General features: G+C 39.6%; 2 protein-coding genes across 7 annotated transcripts; one reads left to right on the forward strand and one right to left on the reverse strand.

The window, feature by feature from the left end:
- The first annotated feature begins 549 nt into the window (after nt 1-549).
- LOC132797188 (furin-like protease 2) lies at nt 550-13,927 on the forward strand. Of its 5 annotated transcripts, none has more exons than XM_060808750.1 (17): nt 553-693; nt 3,189-4,241; nt 5,447-5,551; nt 5,702-5,777; nt 5,865-5,986; nt 6,578-6,712; nt 6,776-6,935; nt 8,227-8,530; nt 8,596-9,786; nt 10,291-10,478; nt 10,546-10,702; nt 11,144-11,418; nt 11,489-11,771; nt 11,833-12,032; nt 12,684-13,001; nt 13,067-13,308; nt 13,374-13,927. In XM_060808750.1, exons 2-17 carry the CDS (start codon nt 3,363-3,365, stop codon nt 13,836-13,838), a joined length of 5,100 nt encoding a protein of 1,699 aa, XP_060664733.1. In that variant the 5' UTR covers nt 553-693; nt 3,189-3,362; the 3' UTR covers nt 13,839-13,927. The 5 variants fall into 5 exon arrangements, with proteins under 5 accessions (XP_060664730.1, XP_060664733.1, XP_060664732.1 ...); XM_060808751.1 differs by having other exon boundaries at nt 566-693; nt 5,865-5,977; XM_060808747.1 differs by having other exon boundaries at nt 550-693; nt 5,702-5,986.
- LOC132797197 (DEP domain-containing protein DDB_G0279099) lies at nt 13,217-17,644 on the reverse strand. Of its 2 annotated transcripts, XM_060808766.1 has the most exons (5): nt 17,270-17,644; nt 16,299-16,486; nt 15,717-16,029; nt 15,391-15,651; nt 13,217-15,295 (listed from the first exon to the last, which is right to left on the reverse strand). In XM_060808766.1, the coding sequence occupies exons 2-5, from the start codon at nt 16,484-16,486 to the stop codon at nt 15,011-15,013; spliced, it is 1,047 nt and encodes a 348-aa protein (XP_060664749.1). In that variant the 5' UTR covers nt 17,270-17,644; the 3' UTR covers nt 13,217-15,010. The 2 variants fall into 2 exon arrangements, with proteins under 2 accessions (XP_060664749.1, XP_060664750.1); XM_060808767.1 differs by lacking the exon at nt 16,299-16,486 and having other exon boundaries at nt 17,270-17,640.
- Between the last annotated feature and the right edge of the window lie 216 nt (nt 17,645-17,860).

Raw genomic sequence — 17,860 nt, forward strand, 5'->3', positions numbered from 1 at the left:
TGCGATTGTCTGTGGTGTGATAGTGTTGTTTAAACCGCACTGCCCGCTTTAATTACTTGCTGGCTGCGCTCTTTCGATAGTTTGTTGCCATCGTGTTCGATGCTCTGCTTACAGCGGGAGAGTGCAAAGAGAGCGCGTTAGTAAATTAAGTTATCTCAGCGTAGCAAGAGCTGTTGATTTGCGAGCGTGCGCATTTTGGCCGTGACTGATATTAACGGTAGCAGGTAACAAATTTAAATAACAAATTAAGTGAAGCTGGCTTACATTTGGACGTTTGTATAGGAGGTGTATATATTACATAAATAAATTTGCAATATACACAAAACGACGGCATTCATAGGCAAAAGCGTTGAAGCGTTAGCGTGTGTCTTTTTGTGTGTGCGTGTAAGTTGTTGTTATCAGCAGCACCCGCTTTGGGTCAAACACGAACTCTCGCACATAACATTCGATAACAATCGTATGCCGAACAGCTGTTTGTTCACAGGATGTGCCATTCCAATTGGCGAGGGCAGCTGCTTGCTGTGTTTGGCGCAAGGATTCTGCGAGAGCCCCTGTGTCACCCTGTGTGTGGGTGCGCACCACCACTAATAACTTAAAAATACTGCTTACATCTGTCTCTGTGTTTGAGTAGACGCTGTGTGTGAATTAGCTGCAAATTCACGACTTAACCACCAATAATTAAATAATGCAAGTGTAAGTGCCTAATAATTTGTACTATCAACAATTTAAACATGTATGTATATGTGTATGTGCATTTGGCAAATAAAAAATACGTTTGCTAACGCAAATCTTGTTTGTCCAATTAAAAAAAACCTTGCGCCGTGGACAGCAGCGGACGCTACATCTCTTCTTTGAATGTCAGCTCTGAGAGCGCACATACACATGCTCACACGTCTGCACATACACGTAAACATCTTGGCTTGCATACGTATGTGTGCGTAAAGCTGGCTTTAAGTTGCATACGAAACATGTCTTAAATGTGTGCATACATACGTATCAACATACAGGTGTGCGTGTGTGTGTATTGGGAAAATGTATGTGTACATACGTAATACTAATTAGTTTTGGTTTTTGTTACAGCATGGTTGCGTGTTATGTTTTGCATTTCATTTTTGTTATTTTCGTTGTTTTGAAAGCTCAAAAGCTGTGCTTTCATGTGTATTGATGCACGCACATACATACATACATAGGCAGGCACAGACAACGTCGTTCACACGTACTACACCCATACAATGATAAAGACAACGACACCGACGGCGACATCCACGACGACTACTACAACTACATCAAATCACTAGCTCAAAATCCAGTGAGTAAGAAGAGACTGTCGGTGTTTCGTTTGTCTGTATGTATGGGTGTGTGCATGTACTGAATGTACGCTACGTACGTACGTACGTACGTTTGTCAGTTTGTATGTACGTATGTATTAACTTCAAAATAAAGTTCAGTTTAAGCTGGAGCGCAGTCGAGGTTGCGTCGTTTGTTCGTTCGGTCGGTCCGCTCCGTTCCGTTCGGTTAGTTCCTCATGGTAAGCACGTTCTCCTTCAGTGGTGTTGATAAACTACTTTTCGTTCACAAAAGTAACAAAAAAAAAAAATACAAAAAAAAGTAACAGCTTAAAAAAAGTGACTGCAACATAACTACACATAATAATTACGTACTTATGTACATATGTATGTGCAAATAACTAGTGTACATTTTTCATCAGTGGTATGTACGATGTACATGCATTATTGCATTTTTGTATGTAGCAAAATGCAATGCCAACTACTTTTTATGTACAAGCATACATACATAACTATGCTCACCCACACACAAGCAAACCGAAGACAATTACTGCTATTTTGTTGTTTATGTGTATGCTTAGTGCGAAATTTGTTATTTATTTATTTTTTTGAGATTTTTTTTTTGTTGTACCGTATTTCTGAGAAAAGCAACAATACAAATTTGCATACATATAGAAAGAGACTTAGTGATTAAGTGCTGGGCATAAATGAACGTGTGTGAATTTATAATAAAAGAAAACAAATACGTTTGTCTCACTGTATGTGCGTGTCTGTGTGTGTGATCTATTAACACATACACACACACACGAAAGCTGTCTCTATACAGACGCACACACACACATAAATACCTATGTATTTATGAGTGTTACTCTTGTTGCGGTTGCGGCTGCTGATGTTGGAGGAGTAAGATGTGATAGAGCGGAGTGGGAGGGGGACGACGATTGTGGCGTCTGCTGATTGTTGTATAAACGAATGGCACAGTGAAATAGAAACCGGAATCATCGGTAACAGTATCGGTATCGATATCAATATGTGTAATATTGTTTATACGCACAATTTAAAGCATGCACGCAAAAGTACTTGTTTCACACGCACACAAGTGCACTTGCATGCGATTTCGATTTATGTGTATAGTATGGGTATGTGTGTTACTTCGTGTTTGTCGTAAACACTTTGCCAAAGACGTGCTTGCTGGTGTGTGTGTGTGTGTGTGTGTGTGTGCAAGTGTTTGCGACAAAGCAACAAACATAAATTATCAATAATATGAAAAAAAGAGAGTAATTTTATACAAATTAATAGTATGTAAATGAAGCACGTACACAGACGCCTGGACGTGCACAATCATGCACACACGACGCTTTATACCTGTTTCTATATGTACTGAGGATATGCCCACACACACACACATGCACACTAAGAGACTTGCATACTTGTACAAAAAAATTTTGAGCTCAACTCTTTTTGCTTTGCATGTGTGTGTGTGTTGCTGCTCCAGGCACTTCACACAAATACACACACACACAGAGACCAACTGTGATCATCATTTGCAGTAAATGGGGCTTTTATTTTTTTGTATAATATGAATAAACAATTAAACAAAGTGGTAGTGCAAATTAATAAACATTTATCAGTTGGGAAGCACCTTGCGACAAGTGCACTTCAATTGTTATGTAAATATTGCAGTCCGAAGAACAGTTAGCAAGGAACTGCAAACAACAACAAAAAATACTGAAAAAGTAAAATTATCATAGCGTGAAAAGTTGAGCGCCAAGTGAAAGAGTTGCTCTGATATGTGTGAGTCATATGCATATTTCCGGAAAAAAAATTAAACTTGCCAATTTATGCACGTAAATCAAAATAAATTACAAAATAAAGTTTGTAAACTATTTCCATATTCTACAGATAAACCAAATCTATGAAGATACATGAAATCACGAGGATATAAAACAGAAAAAAAAACGAAAACAAAACAAACACTCAATAAATATACTCACAGCAGAAACTGGGAAGCAAACATACAACAACAACAACAACAAAATAGATTAGGAATAGAAACAGATCTAGAGAGTGTTAAATATGCTTGATAAAAGCATTGATAGAACCGAGAAGCAAACCGTCGAATTACCATTTTTTGTGGAACGAACGTGTACTGATTGCGATACCAACGAGAAGAGCGTTAACCTGCGACCACGAGCAAAAGCAACAACAACAACATTAGCACCTACATCATTATCATCAACAGCATTACCATCAGTAACAAGATCATCATTTAGAGGAGGAGGAGGAGGTGGAAATGCATTGAAAAGAAGAAAATGCCATCCAAATGCGCAACAACAAAAACAACAACAACAACTGAAACTCAATAGAAATATCTATTTATGCAAATGTAATCGAATGGCACAGAGCTGTATATATTTTGTATTAGTTTTAGCAATCTTAAGTGTAAGAAATACTTGTGCTGCTTCTCATCCACAACAACAACAACAGCAACAACTACGCGAAGGAGAACAACAACAACAACATCATTTACAACATAATAATCAAACTGAAAATGGAGCCGGCGATAATTACTCAATATATCACGATAGAAATGCAACCATAAAATACCCAGATCCAATATTGATCATCGCTGAGACTGAATCTGAATCTGAGGCTAGTAATACTCACAACAACAACAACAACAGCAACAATATTAAAGCCAGTGTGAAGAAGCAAAAGAACAAGAAGAACAGCAACATCGTCGAGAAGAAGAACAAGAACTATAAGAAGAAGCAACTGCAAGAAGAGACTGAGGAAGAGCGACATCATCTGCTCAGCGATTCATTGGACACATTTGGCGCTTATCGCATACCCGACGAGGCCATCTACACAAATGAGTTCGCTGTCCATATACCAGCTGGCAGATCCATTGCCGATACCATAGCCGAGAAGTACGGTTTCACCAATCGCGGACAGGTCTGTATGCATTTTAATCCACTTTATCTACTTTTTTTGATTTAAAGTATAAAATTGATTGACTGATATGCAGCTGTGAACTTTGAAATAGCAGTCTTCACGACACGACGCTTTTAAAATTAAAATATATTATTATAAACGTAATTTTGAGTCAAAATTTAGTTATGTCAGCTTATTGTATTTATTTTTAAATAATTCAAAAAAAGCTTTTATTATTGGTAACTCAATATTTTAGTAAATATAGATAATAGCAAAAGAAATCGAATGGCTTAGGATTCACATTGAAATAGCAGTGTTAAAAGTTAAATTAATTTAATGACGTATAGCTTAAATGGTAAATTTACTAGCATCGGCTACTTTGGCATTTTGATGGGAATAGAATTCTTAATATAATATTTAATGTAAATAGAAGAATATAGTTTACGAAATTTGATAATTATTCGTTTTTGTATTTTGAAGATTCTCACTTTAAGTACTTTGAACTAAACTTACCGTAAAAGTCTTTGTTTTAGAGATTATGTGCGTCTGTTAACTGCATCTTAGAAACTAAAAAAGTTATAGTTAGTTTGCTGGCAATATGCAACTTGAATAGGACATCTTCAAAGTCGATTTCCTATAGCTAATTACTGCTAAACGAATGAACGAATATTTAAATGAAGTAAATGATCGAAAATTATAAAATTATTCAAAAGTTGGAGGTATAAAAAAAACATTGTTAAACAATACGTAGCCAATTGTGGAGTCTTTATTTTATAATATTATTTAAGTCTGGAATTCAAGATTTTCTATCATAGAGTACAATATTTGTGTAATCACAATGTTCCTATTTTATGACAATAACCAAAAAAAAAAACACGTAGTAAGTTTGGAATTAAAGTAGATCTAATTCGTGTTAAGCATATGTAATACTTTCTTTCATCGACAATATTTGTGTATTCACAATAATTTTCGTATTTTATGACGATAAACAAAAAACACGTAGTAAATTAGGAATTAAAGCAGATCTAATTCGTGTTAAATATGTTTGATAAACACCTGATAAAACACAAAAAAAAATGAAAAAAAAAAGAAAAGTAAAGTGTGGAGCGCTTTATCTCACGAATCGATCGCACTCGACTTGTTTTGTGCATTTAATACTCGCTCTCAACTGAACTCTCTTAACTCGAAACAAATCACAAACAATCTTTTTGTTTTGGTATCCACAGATCGGCGCCCTTGACGACTATTATCTGTTTCAGCATCATCGCGTGTCCAAGCGTTCGCTTCGCTCGAGTCGCAAGCATCACAGTGCCTTAAAGTCGGAGTTCGAGGTGAGTTTCATTTCGGTTACGGCACCCTTCAACTTGTTGACCTTTTACTTTAAAAAAAATAACGATTATTATATTATTAATTTGTTGGTTATTTTTTTCCCCCTCTTGGTTTTTTTTTTGCGTGTTTTCTTCCGTATTACTTTGGATTAGGTGAAGTGGCTTCAGCAGCAGCATGAGAAGATCAGGCAGAAGCGAGATGGCCCCTATTCAGATATACCCACCTACAGTCCGTACAATATTTTACGCCAGCCTAATAATGACTACGCACTCGATCCCATTACGAATCCATATTCGCTTTTTTCATATTCCCCAGACCCATCCCTAACATCATCGACCACATCGTCCCATTCGCCGCGTCTCAAGTACCGCGATGTCTCGCCTCTGCTTATCTTCTCCGATCCGTTGTTTAAGGAACAGTGGTATTTGGTGAGTAAAGTATGTAATCATGCCGTCTTTCATCTTATTTTCCCTTTCATTAATAGACATATTCATATCGTAAAGTGCGTTGCCTACGATTTTGTAGCAATCGATAAGCTATCGATTTTTTCAAATTTCCAATTGCCGTTTAATACTGTTAGCGCCTTCTTAAAGCCTTATCAATAAAGTGCATCATCAATTAACGTTATTATAATCTATTTTACTTGTAATCGACATATTTCAAATAGGTCAACAAAAGCTTGTAAACAAATAAGAGCTCAAAGCTCATCAGGTTATCGATTTGCAAAGGGTACAAGCTAACGGTTTTAATGGCTTATTAATTAAAATAATAATGCAATTTTTCTGAGAATGTTTAACTGAAACGTATATTGAAGTGCGCAATCATATTATTTGCATCGAGAGATATGCAACGCGCTGTGATCGATAAGTTATCGATATGAATGTCTTTATTACAAACACACACACTCAGACCTATGCATATCTTTGTTCGAAAATGGTATTCGAAAGATATGCTTAAATCCCGTGTTCACGCTTTGATATCATATTTGGCAAAAGCGAATAAAACTGATCGATTATTTTCTTTCGAAGAATGGAGGAGCCAAGGATGGTCTGGACATGAACATCGTCCCTGCCTGGCAGAAGGGATACACGGGCAAAGGTGTCGTTGTCTCCATACTGGACGACGGCATTCAAACCAATCATCCGGATCTCGCTCAGAATTATGTGAGTAGCGAATTGAATCGAATCGAGATCGATATACAACACATATGTATATAATTGTGATAGGATCCCGATGCTTCGTTCGATATCAACGGCAATGATTCGGATCCAACGCCACAGGATAATGGAGACAATAAACATGGAACACGTTGCGCTGGCGAAGTCGCTGCGGTTGCCTTCAACAACTATTGCGGTGTGGGCGTGGCATATAATGCCAGCATTGGCGGTAAGTGATCTGATGACATTACCAATTTAACAACAGTGAAAAAACCAACAAATATGTAAATCACAGATAGAATTTTAATAGACTTAAAAAGAAGTGTGAAAATGGAAGATTCGATTTAATAGACTTAACAAAAAGTGTGAACACGAAAGGTTTCATTTAATGAAATTTAAAAAGTGTGTGACTATGAAAGAGTTCATTTAATAGAACTAAAAAGTTAAATTTAATGGAATTCATCAAAAAGTGCGACCCTGAAAACTTGAATTTAATAGAATTACAAAAAGTGTAACCACGAAAGATTCAAAATAATTTGAGGTGTAGGATGATATTGTTATATTCAAATAAATCTGACCATGGAGGATACTTTAACCGAGTATGACGGACGTTTGGTTTAGCTAAATTTGTTGTGCACTTAAACAACAAATGGTTAATTAATGTAAACATGGAGGACGCGTTAAACAATAAGCAAGCGAAATTAAAATGAGCTAATGAACAAAGTCGTAATGCGCGCACAAGTAATCAACAAACAATTAGACCCGAAATTCAGTTAGTTTTTTACTAGACCATGTACTTTTTTTAATGAAACCATAAAATGTGATCGTTGAGGAAGCAAGTTTATTATTTCAAGTTGAGAGCTAATGAATGAAAGCGCTATAAAGATACCTAGGAAATAATACGGCTTCAATTGTTGAGTAACCAAACAGTATGGAGGACGCTGACAAACTCGTGATTTTAACTGTAAATTGTGTGAGCAAATAAGGGAAGCACTAAAATTCAGACACTAAACATTTTCAAGAGAACATTTTCATAAGAAAATCTGTCGAACTTAACCTTACTTTTTGTTAGAATACGAATTATAAACAAATGTATATGTATTTTGAAAACAATGCAAAGCAATAAAATTCTCTCATTTCAAGGAAAAACTGTAAACATGAATGAAAATCACAATTTAATAGTTTTACTGTCAAACATAACTTTACTATTTGCTTGTTTATCAATGCAAATACTTTATTTTATTTGCAAATAAAGAAAGCAACGAAATTCAAGCATTAAAAAGTGAGAAATGCAAAAATAAAAGGTAAAAAGATAAACTTGAATTATTTGTCGGTCGAACTTAACCTCATTATTTGATGGATTCTAAATACTAATGATAAATAGATAGTGTACAGCTATGATAAATAAAGACAGCAATGATACGCACACTGAGCACATTTCAAGTCACAAATGCAATAAAATGTAATTTATTAGATTATCGGTCCAACTTAACCTCACTGCTTGCAAACTTTCCTTTCAGGCGTGCGCATGCTGGATGGCAAAGTGAACGACGTGGTCGAAGCGCAGGCGCTAAGCTTGAATCCCGCTCACATTGACATCTACAGCGCCTCGTGGGGACCCGAGGATGATGGCTCGACGGTCGATGGTCCCGGACCCTTGGCTCGTCGTGCCTTCATCTACGGCGTGACCAGCGGACGTCAGGGCAAGGGTTCGATCTTTGTGTGGGCATCGGGCAATGGTGGACGCTACACGGACTCGTGCAACTGCGATGGCTACACCAACTCCATCTTTACGCTGTCCATCTCGAGTGCCACGCAAGCTGGGTGAGTTTTGGCCACAAACGCCCGAGCTCTAAGCATGTGCTTAACAATTGAATTCTGTTCGACAGCTACAAGCCTTGGTATCTGGAGGAGTGCTCATCGACGCTGGCCACCACTTACAGCTCGGGTACGCCGGGTCACGACAAGAGCGTCGCAACCGTCGACATGGACGGACGTCTGCGACCTGATCACATTTGCACCGTGGAGCATACGGGCACTTCGGCCTCGGCACCGCTGGCGGCTGGCATTTGTGCGTTGGCGCTGGAAGCGAATCCCGATTTGACGTGGCGTGATATGCAGTACTTGGTGGTGTACACCTCGAGGCCGGGACCGTTGGAGAAGGAGAGCGGCTGGACATTGAATGGCGTGAAGCGTAAATACAGTCACAAGTTTGGCTACGGTCTGATGGATGCCGGCGCCATGGTCACTTTGGCCGAGCAATGGAATTCAGTGCCACCGCAGCACATTTGCAAGTCGCGCGAGAACAACGAGGATCGCAATATTGCCGGCGAATATGGCTACACGCTGGCCACCCACATGGATGTGAACGGTTGCGCAGGCACGATCAATGAGGTTCGCTATCTGGAGCACGTTCAGTGTCGCATCACGTTGCGCTTCTTCCCGCGCGGCAATTTGCGCATCTTGCTCACCTCGCCGATGGGCACAACGAGCACGCTTCTGTTTGAGCGACCGCGCGACATTGTCAAGTCGAATTTCGACGATTGGCCATTCCTGAGCGTGCACTTTTGGGGCGAAAAGGCCGAGGGTCGCTGGACGTTGCAGGTGATCAACAGTGGACGTCGACGGGTCAATCAACCGGGTATTCTATCCAAGTGGCAGCTCATCTTCTATGGCACATCGTCGCAACCGATGCGCCTCAAATCGGAGCTGCTAAACACTCAGCTGCGCAACAGTCCCGTTGCCAGCAATCCATTCATCTTCTCGTCGGCCTCGAACATTGGTCAGCCCGCTAACGAGGGCGGCAACTTTAATACGGATAACTTTGCCGGGTATTTGAACTATCAGAACATCTTTAGCAGTGCCGGCTCCAGTCCAGAGGTGGCCACCGCCACTTTGGATGGTCACAGCGTCAACACTTCGGCAATTGTCCTCCAACAGCAGCAGCAACTAGCCAATGTCAATGGCAGTGGCGATAACAAGCTCATCATGTATTCCTGCGATGCTGAGTGCGGTACACTCGGCTGCTATGGACGTGGGCCGACGCAGTGCGTCGCCTGCAGTCACTATCGACTGGACAAGTAAGCACACATCACTCTATATTTATATCTACCTGTTCATATTTCATTTGCTGTGATAAAATATCTGTTATTAGCGTACTTTCTTGGTTTGCTATTCGTAAACGTTTTACTGGCTGCACATCTATTAACTACTTAACATCATGTTTAAGCCATGTTCGTAATCGTTTGATTTGTTCGATTTGATTGATATATATATAAACGTTTAACTGGCTGCTATTACTTAAACTCAACTATATTTGAGCCATATGCATAGATAACGATAAATTCTTTGATATTCGTAAACGTTTTACTGGCTGCTAAGTATTAAACATATCCATCAACTATTCAATATCATATTTGAACCATTCTTGTAAACGTTTCAATTGAGTTCACATCACTTTGATTTCGAAAACATTTACTAACTTGCAGAGAAAACGATAAATTCTCTGATATTCGTAAACGCTTTACTGGCACACCTCACTGGCTGCTTTTGCTAATTGCTCTCTCTCTTTCTCTCATTTGCAGCACTTGCGTAAGTCGTTGTCCACCTCGCTCGTTCCCCAATCAAGTGGGCATCTGCTGGCCATGCCACGATTCCTGCGAGACCTGCGCTGGCGCTGGACCCGACAGCTGTCTCACCTGTGCACCCGCCCACCTGCATGTCACTGATCTCGCCGTCTGCGTGCAAAACTGTCCCGATGGTTACTTTGAGGGTGAGTTGCAAACAATTCCTTACTCATAACACTGGCCAGAGATGCTTTAATGAATTCCATTTCGCAGATATGAAGAATCGAACTTGTGTGCCTTGCGAGCCGAACTGTGCCTCCTGTCAGGATCGTCCCGAGTTTTGCACCAGCTGCGATCATCATCTGGTCATGCATGAGAACAAATGTTACTCGGCTTGCCCGCTCGACTCTTACGAAACGGAAGAAAACAAGTGAGTGGATCGATTTTAGCAGCTGTCTGTCTAATCAACTTTATCGCTTAATATTTTGAGTGTGGAAGGGTATAAATAAGCATTCTTCTGTATGTTCGTTTGAACTGCTTTATCTCAGTGAAGATGCGAGTGTAGAGTGTTCAAAAAATTGTGTATCAGCAATAAGTTGTATTCAAGTTCTGAAAGTTTCTTAAACTAATTCATTCCATTCTTATTATTCCTAGATTAATACACTATTCCTTTTATATAACTTATTCTTTTCGTTCTTATTATTCTTGGATTATTTAACAATTCTTTTTATTCATATATTCCTATTATTTAACTAATCCTTTCTGTTCTTATTATTCCTGAAATGTTCAATAATTCCTATTATTCAACAATTCTTTCCGTCCTTAATTCAAATCCTAATATACAACTAATTCTTCCCTTTCTTATTCTCAGATGCGCCTACTGTCACTCCTCGTGCGCCACGTGCAATGGCGCCACAGAGAACGATTGCATCACGTGCCGTCCCAGTCGCTATGCCTGGCAAAACAAATGCCTTAACAACTGCCCCGAGGGACACTATGCGGACAAGAAGCGACTGGAGTGTTTGCCCTGTCACGAGGGCTGCAAGAGCTGCAGCAGCAATGGCATCTGCAGCGAGTGTCTGCCCAACTGGACGCTCAACAAGAAGGATAAATGCAGCGTCGCCGGCAGCGAAGCTTGCACCGATTGTGCGTAATGACGAAAGAGGTGATAAAACGATGAAATCAAATTTAACCGGGATTTTTTTCCTCCTTGCAGCGGAGTTTTACAGTCAGTCGGAGAGCGGCTGCAAGGCATGCCACAGCTCGTGTGAGACGTGCAACGGTCCGTTGGCCACCAACTGTTTGTCCTGCGAGTCGAATCGTTTACTGGAGCAGAGCAGCTGTGTCAGCGGCTGTCAGGATGGCTACTTTATGGAGACGGGCGTGTGCACGCCTTGCTTGCACACTTGCACCCAATGCAAGTCGCGCACCAACTGCAGCAATTGCTCCAAGGGATTGGAACTGCAGAATGGCGAGTGTCGCACCACTTGCGCTGATGGGTATGTCGAATCAATCATAAAACTAAGTCCATTGTCTAACTCACAGTTTTTCTTTCAACAGCTATTACAGCGATCGCGGCATTTGCGCCAAGTGCTATCTGAGTTGTCACACGTGCAGCGGACCGCGACGCAATCAGTGTGTTCAGTGTCCCGATGGCTGGCAGTTGGCCGCCGGCGAATGCTATCCCAAGTGCCCCGAAGGCTTCTACAAGTCGGAGTTTGGCTGCCAGAAATGCCATCATTACTGCAAGACCTGCAATGGTGCGTCTCAAGCTACGTTTGCTACTTAAACGTATTTTTATGACCATTACCCATAGACTTTGTAACTTTAAAGGGAAGGAAGGAGAAGGTGAAGGAGGCATCTCCGGCCCCATAAACTACATATATTCTATATATAGCCATGTTCGTCAGTCCGTCCGTATGAACACCTAGATCTCAGAGACTACAAGATATAGAACATTATTTAAAAAATACTTTTGTATGGGCAAAACGCCTACTTACTATGGATCTTAATTGCTATGGCTGACAATCTGGTATATTTTACTTTCTGTTGTATATTTGAAAAGATCTATATCAATATACTTAAGATTGCCTATATACCAGATACCAAGGTATATTTTTAAAGTATTAGCATATCAATATACCAAATGTAGCTTTTAACATCTGGTATTTTTTGAAAGTATGTCTATAAAATATACTAAAGATATGCTTTGGCATATTTTAAAAGTAGTACTATACCAATATACCAACTGCGGCCTTTAGTATATTAGTAGTAGTATTTTTCAATATATTAATTCGGTATAATTTAAAATACCGCAGTTGTGCTTTAATTAAAAATAGGTAGCGGGTATCTCACAGTCGAGCACACTTGACTTTTGAACTTTTTATTAAATGCAAATACAATTATTTTAGGCGCTGGTCCGTTGGCCTGTTCGTCGTGCCCGCCCAACTTTATGCTCGATGGCGGACTGTGCATGGAATGCCTGAGCACCCAGTACTATGATGCGACCACACAGACGTGCAAAGCGTGCCACGAATCATGTCATTCGTGCCTGGGACCCGGACAATACTCTTGCAAAGCGTGTGTGGCACCTTTGCATCTGGATCGCGTGAATGGCCAATGTGTGCCCTGCTGTCGGGCCAGCAAGAAGACAACCACCGAAGCTGGCGAGCAACAGGACAACGACAACGAAGACGAAGAGCACTGCTGTCAATGCGATGCGGATACAGGTGAGTGAGAATACGAAAGCAAAGAGTACCAAGTAACTGAGAACTTTCAATCTACATCAATGCAGGTGAATGCCGAAGCACTTCGACGGCAGGCAAACGTCGCACTGTCGTTGGCATCGACAGCATTTTCAGGAGCGCAGTCAGAGATCGACAGCAGCAACAGTTGCCGGGTGAGCTGAATGGCGGTGGCGGGGGTGGCGTATTTGTTTTTCGACTCGATTCCCCGTTGACAGCAATCACCGCAATTGCCGTAGCGATTTGTCTGCTCATCATCACCATCTTCTCCATCATCTTTGCCGTGCTGCAGGTAAGCGAGAGTCAACTTTCCAAGCCGCCTGTGTTGAAACTAAAACTAATTTTCCTTGTACACAGCGCAATAGCAATCACACATCGAGAAATTCGGTGCGTTATCGCAAGATCAATGGGCGGAAGTGTGAGGCGAGCAATGAGGCCAGATTTATATTCAATGTGGGCGAGAATGGCGATGATACGGACAGCGATGATGATAATGATATGATGGATAATACCATGGATACAACGCGGAGGCGGATGAATAACCAACGCATCGTCTACGAGCAGCAACATCACAATCGTTGCGGCGTCGTCCCCCCAAATGGAAACGAATTTTATGTGAAGAGTACAAATGATATTGATGCGATCGAGTTTCATGGCAACAGCAGCAGTAGTAGACATGTAAATAATCCCGATTGCAGCAGCAACAGCAACAGTCCCACAACAATGAATCCGCCAATAATAGCAGCAACAGCAACAACAACAACGAGTAGTAGCAGCAACAATAGAAGAATCGTTAGCCGAAATAATTATATTGAAAGCTGATTCTTTAATAATTCCAATGTGAATAAACCAACACCAACACCAACTACAAAAACTACAACTATAGCAACTCCAACACCAAGAACAACAACTTTGATCCTGAATTTCTTGCTCTGGACTAGTAAATTTTAACCTTACTTGAGGATATATATAGCGAATCGAAATATTTAACATCCGAAATGATAAAAATTTATATGTGATTGTGAATTGTTTTTATATATATATATATTTGTAAATTTAATGTTTGTATTAAATTTTTATGAAAAATGTTATGTCAAGTTGAACAAGTTGAGTGTGTTTTCATTTCTTTTTGTACTTGGCCAATTACATCAAGGAACTTGCGGGGCGGGAACATATGTATGTATGCGATGTGATATATGTTATGATATTAAGTGACTTAAATGTATGTATGTAATGTGATGTGAATATGATATGAATATGATTAGCAAGCGTTTTGCGGCAAACGCCATTAAATGACAAAAAATTATTCAAGTAGAAAAATGCTTTCACTTTATTTACAACGTGTGTGTAGAGATATATGTATATAAAATATATGGTAAATGTTTATCAAATATCAAGTAGCTATATCTGTCTTTATTTGCTTTACGTTTTCGTTTTTGTTTCGTTTTATTAACCTAAATTAATATGAGTAAATTATTCGACATTTCATTATTTTCGTTTTCTGTCTTTTTTTTCTTTTGTGTTGAGTGTGCGTTGCATAAATTCGCTAAATTAATATAACAACATAAAAATTCGATAATTCGAGTTTCGATTTCGTTTTGAATACTTTTAAGAAGAGTAATATTTCTGGTTTGTTTTTTGGGTGGTTTGTTGGAGGCATTAAGGGGATGGTGGGGGAGACAAACTTAATGGCAAATTATATTCTGATCCGTATAAAAATGTTCAAATATTTATACATTACATACATACAAAGTAATTGAGCAGTAGTATTTTTGTTTTTCTTTTTTCGTTTCTTTTTTGTTGTAAATGCAATACATATTTGCAATGCCATCATGATTTTCATTTACCTTCATCATCATCACACATATGCGCCCTTATAATCTTACTACATATACTCATATATGTATATATATATATGTATATATTACATATATACACTATCTAGCTAGCCCTTATAGATGTGGTACATATGCGTGTATATATATTTCCACGTTCTATGATATTGTACAGTCGCAGCACATGAGTGAATAATAGAGACATTTAACCACCTTCTCATCATCATCAGCATTGCTATCATATTTCTCTTTAATCTTGCTGGGGCCTCCATCCAATTGATCGGACACCTTACTCTCCAGATGCTTCTTCGATTTCTTGCGCTTGTTCTTGTGCATCAGTTCGCTACACGTGCGCTGCTGCACCATATCATCGATCCATTCGAAATCTGTGTTCACCTGTGACTTACTAAAACTGGTAATGCTTTCAATTGAATTGATGTCATCCTAAAAAAGAAACACAAAGACAAATCAATAAACCGTTATATATATATAGTGCGAAGGAGAGAGAGAGAGAGAGGAGAGATCGGTGTGGCGCAAACCTGATTGTTATTGTGGTTCCTGTATCTGCTGCCTTTGTGTGGCGACGCATTCTGTGAGTTGCTGCTGCTGTTGTTGTTGTTGTTGATTTGTACCTGACTGTTACTGTTCGCCTTTCGATTGGTCAACGGCGATGATGAGTTTGTTGTTATCGATGCTGTCGTGCCCGCCGAGCTGTTCAATACAACCGCCGATGTCGATAAGTCTGTTGGATCGCCAATCGATGGCACCTTTGGAAAGTCATCAGGAATGACATTGTGATGCTAAAAAACAAGAATTGGTTAATTTATGAGCTCTAATACAGTTGTTGCCGCTGCTGACAACTTACCAAATCTGGAATTTCAACTGTGGTGACAATAATTGGCGATGTCATTGGCTGTGTTGAGGCTGTCGATGGAGCCAGCTCCGAAAGTGGACTGTTTAAATTTGGCGAGATGGCGGCAACTGGAGTTGTTGGCAGTGTGGCGCATTCTGTGATTGCCAGCGAATCGGTGGAAGTTACAATCATTTCCAGATGCTGTTGCTGATGCTCGTTGTTGCACTTCACATTCTTCACCAGCGTCGATGACATTTTGGCGGTGGCGCCCAATGTGGCCAATGATGAGGTCGAAGCACCGTTATTACTTTCCGTTGGCGATGGCCTATAATAATCCATTTTTATAAAATATATTAATATAAGTATACGTATGTATAAATTTGTGTGTTGACAGTCGCTTTTGATTTTGATTACATACGATTAACAGAAAACAGTTTTAGTTTTGCATCGCCTGCCTCGCTCTAACTCTAACTCTAATTTAGCTCATTCCACTTCAACTCTGTCTCGCTCTCACGCTCTCTCTCTCTCTCTCTATCTCTTGTGTGTGTGTGTGTGTTTTAGAAGATCATAGTTGCTTAGTGCAAAAATACTCACAAGTCAATCAGCTCAGTTTGAGCCCTGCTGCCGCCCAGTGTCCATACTTCGCTTTTCTTTTGGCTGGGCGAATACGAGACATGTTTATTGGTCGAACTGTATCGACCCTTTGGATGATGGCTTTTTCTTCCCGGTATCCACAACATTCGCAGACCAGACGACTTTTTCTTCGACGAGTTCGAAGCCATCTGTAAATCGGAATGTGTCGCCGTTTCAATACATTACACACGCACTCCCATATGCATGTACATGAGCTTGTGTTTGTGTATTTATAGCGAACTGTTTTTTTTTTTTGCTTGGCACGTGCTGCTGTTCTACGTTCTTTTGATTCAAGCTAATCCATTCATTAAGTAATTGCAATATTTATATATACAAGCAAATAGCAGCGCAACTTCCACACTTGAGCACATATTTGCTCATATCTGGGCTTTGTCAATGTTTTCTTTAATGTTTTTGCAATTGTTTCAACGCAAGCAAATATTAGTGCGTACATACAGATGAAGGTGTGTGTTTCTGTGAGCATGAGTAGGAGTGTGTGTAAATGTGTGTGCTATCTGACATTGTTGACAGTTGAATGGATTAAATGTTGACAACAAGCAATGAACGACATGTAATTTGCTAATAAGCAGGTTTTTGCCCAATCACATTAGAACATACATACATAGCTATACTACATTGTTGCATTAGTTTATCCTTCACCCAGTTACAAGTCTCATCAAACCCGACGACCTTAATATAATTCAGTGCAAAATTAACTTTTACCCAAATAAGCCAGGTTTCACGCACGCACACTATCAAAAGTGCGTAAGTTTCTTTGCATGCGATTGCGTGTATGTGTGAGTGTTTTGTGCTTGACGTGAGTGTGTGTGTGTGTGTGTGTGTGTGAAGTGGTTGTGAACTCGTTCACCATACACAATATGTTTATTTAAATACAAAATGAAAGAAAAGTTTTGCGAATTATTGTCACTTACCTTAAATAATGTAGCTGGCCTGTGCTAGATATTGATAGTGTATTCTTATGCTTGTTAATGTTGTCGTCTATGCAGAAACAAATAAATATGCAAACGTATATTTATGCATGTACAACAACAACAATTCGTTTGCTTTCATCCGAAGTTTTCGTGTCAAAAAAATGTATGTGTTGTTTTCTTTTCGTTTTTATGGCGGAGCCGTTTATAAATTTAGCCGAGATTCGCTTGTCTGCGCATTGGACGGATTTGATTAATATAGACAAAACAAAAAAATCAAAACAAATGAGTTCACAAAATTATTGGGAGGAGTTGTTTTTTGTAATTAGAATTTGTAAAAATCACAAATATACAGCACGTTAGTGATGTCAAAACACTGTATTAAAATTTTTGATATTTAAGACATCGATGTATCGATTGTGCATATCATCATATCCAGTCTATCGATTTAAATCCGTTGATCTACGACAGGCTGGCAGCAGCGACGGCTGTTACCTGAAAGCGAAAATCGAAATTACGTTTTTGTCGCACGTAAAACACGATAACAGCGCAGTGAGCAACAGCTGATGGGAGCAATGTGACCAGCCAGCTGTA

Source organism: Drosophila nasuta, chromosome X (genome assembly GCF_023558535.2).
Source record: "Drosophila nasuta strain 15112-1781.00 chromosome X, ASM2355853v1, whole genome shotgun sequence".
In the NCBI taxonomy this organism is placed as follows: Eukaryota; Metazoa; Arthropoda; class Insecta; order Diptera; family Drosophilidae; genus Drosophila; species Drosophila nasuta.